Raw genomic sequence first — 2242 nt, 5'->3', positions numbered from 1 at the left:
GCATCTCGTTAGCATCTCGTTAGCATCTTGTATGCTACTCGTTGCAAAGTGACGCATGCGCGACTCAAATCTGCCCTCGACTCACATCGGGCGGTGACACCCGGCCCTCTTTACTTTAGTTACGAAAGGTGTGTTTGTGTGTCTTCATCCCTCGTCTTCCTCGGCGTCCAGCGGTCCCCGGTTGGCCGGCAGAGACGGTTTGATCCGCTGCCAGCGATCGGGGGGCCAAATGATGTGGGAGGCGCGGCCGTGGAGCAGCCCCACTGCAACCTGGGAAATAAAAACACACACACAAAACAACGGGTCTCAGGGTTGTTGTCACTGCAGATTTTTTGTCATTTTTTTTTCAATTCCAAAAAACAACAGTAAAAACTAAAGTTAATAAGTTAGTGTTGAAAAAAGGGACAAAAAAAACGTAAGAAAAAGTTAAAAACATCGATAAAAAGCGTCGACAAAAGTGTTGATTTTCAATTTAGACGGGAAGACGACACGAGGGTTAAATAAATTTAGGTGTTTTATTCAACAGCATTTACATTTTTTTAATTTTTTTAATAAAATAAACGTTGAAAATAGCTTAAAAAATGTGGGAAAAACGCAAAAGACTGACATGTATAACATGGGGGAAAAAGTGATAAAAAACGTTGAAAAAAGTGATTAAAAAATGTCCAAAAGAAACAAAAGTGTCAATAAAAACAAAAATTAATAAATGAAATGATTAATATTCATCTGCTGCAGTGGAGAAGCAGGTCAGCGGGACGTTTTCCACCGGGGTGAGATATGAAGAAATATTTAAATATAATTTATTATGCACATTTCTTACAGCTGCTAACACAGAATGGGGATGAATTTGACCCGTTTTCACAACGTTTCTACGTTATAAATTTGGGTTTATTCCCAAAAAATATGTCAAAAGAAAATCCCGCGGAGGTTCCCTGCAACGCTCTGTACAAATAAAACAAAAGGATCAGTTCACCACTTTAAATTAATTTAGGTGTTTTTATTGTAGTATTATATATATTTATTTTTATTAAAGAACGTTGAAAATAGCTTAAAAAATGTGGTAAAAAACGCAGAGTTTGACGGATGTTTTTCCACCAAGACGGGCGGTGAGATATGAAGAAATATTAAAAATATAATGATTTATTATGCACATTTCTTACAGCTGCTAACACAGAATGGGGATGAATTTGACCCGTTTTCACAGGGTTTTTTATGTTATAAATTTGGGTTTATTCCCAAAAAATATGGCAAAAGAAAATCCCGCGGAGGTTCCCTGCAACTTTAAATTAATTTAGGTGTTTTTATTGTAGTATTAATTTTTATTTTTTCATTAAAGAACGTTGAAAATAGCTTAAAAAATGTGGTAAAAAAACGCAGCGTTTGCCGGATGTTTTTCCACCAAGACGGGCGGTGAGATATGAAGAAATATTAAAACCTCCCGGTGTCTTCATGCTTTGGACTCTGTGTCTCACGGAGCCTTGGGATTCATCACAAACTTAAAATCTCTCACTCATCACTGTTTGCTGTATTCTCGGGTCGGGTGGTTTTCACTCTCGATTCGGCGTTGGATGCACTGGCATCTTTTTATTTACAAGGCAGTATTAGGACTTCTTCCTCCTCATCTGAACACCTCCATCGTCCCGAGGTCTGCAGGGACACGTCACCTGCGCTCACAGGACCTGGTTTTACTGACAGTCCCTGAAGCCCGCACTGACTTCGGCAAAAGGGCTTTTAATTTTGCAGCCCCATCTGCATGGAATCAGCTTCAGAATGAAGTCCAGTTGAAGGAGTTGGTCTCATTTTATTCTTTTTAAGGCTTGTTAAAGGACCTGGCAGAAGGGTCGTCTGGATGTCCCTGGTTTTAAATTGATTTAGGACCCTGGTTTTTTATGATGACATTGCTGTTTGAATATGAGTGAAAGTGTGTTTATGTATTTACCTGTAGTGTCTCTGTCTATATGAACCGTGCTGCTGCCACGTGCCAGGACACTCTTGTAAAAGAGATTTTTAATCTCAAGGAGTTTTTTATCCTGGTTAAATAAAGGTTTGAATGAAAAAAAAAATACATATATATAATGATTTATTATGCACATTTCTTACAGCTGCTAACACAGAATGGGGATGAATTTGACCCGTTTTCACAGGGTTTCTATGTTATAAATTTGGGATTCTGCCGAAGAAATCGTCAAAAGAAAATCCCGCGGAGGTTCCCTGCAACTTTAAATTAATTTAGGTGTTTTTA

The 2242-nt window shown here is 38.4% G+C and overlaps 1 protein-coding gene across 1 annotated transcript in view; it reads right to left on the bottom strand.

The window, feature by feature from the left end:
* immp2l (inner mitochondrial membrane peptidase subunit 2) overlaps positions 1-2242 on the bottom strand; it is a gene marked incomplete at its 5' end in the record, with an annotated part of 10923 nt that overhangs the window by 148 nt on the left and 8533 nt on the right. The window contains 1 exon segment of the mRNA XM_032511547.1: positions 1-270. This exon segment is cut by the window's left edge and continues 148 nt beyond it. Within this exon segment, the coding sequence (XP_032367438.1) occupies positions 145-270 (126 nt within the window).

The sequence above is a fragment of the Etheostoma spectabile genome, unplaced genomic scaffold (genome assembly GCF_008692095.1).
Source record: "Etheostoma spectabile isolate EspeVRDwgs_2016 unplaced genomic scaffold, UIUC_Espe_1.0 scaffold383, whole genome shotgun sequence".
Lineage (NCBI taxonomy): Eukaryota > Metazoa > Chordata > Actinopteri > Perciformes > Percidae > Etheostoma > Etheostoma spectabile.
The sequence above is the reverse complement of the archived record's forward strand: the minus strand, read 5'-3'. Positions and strand labels throughout refer to the sequence as shown.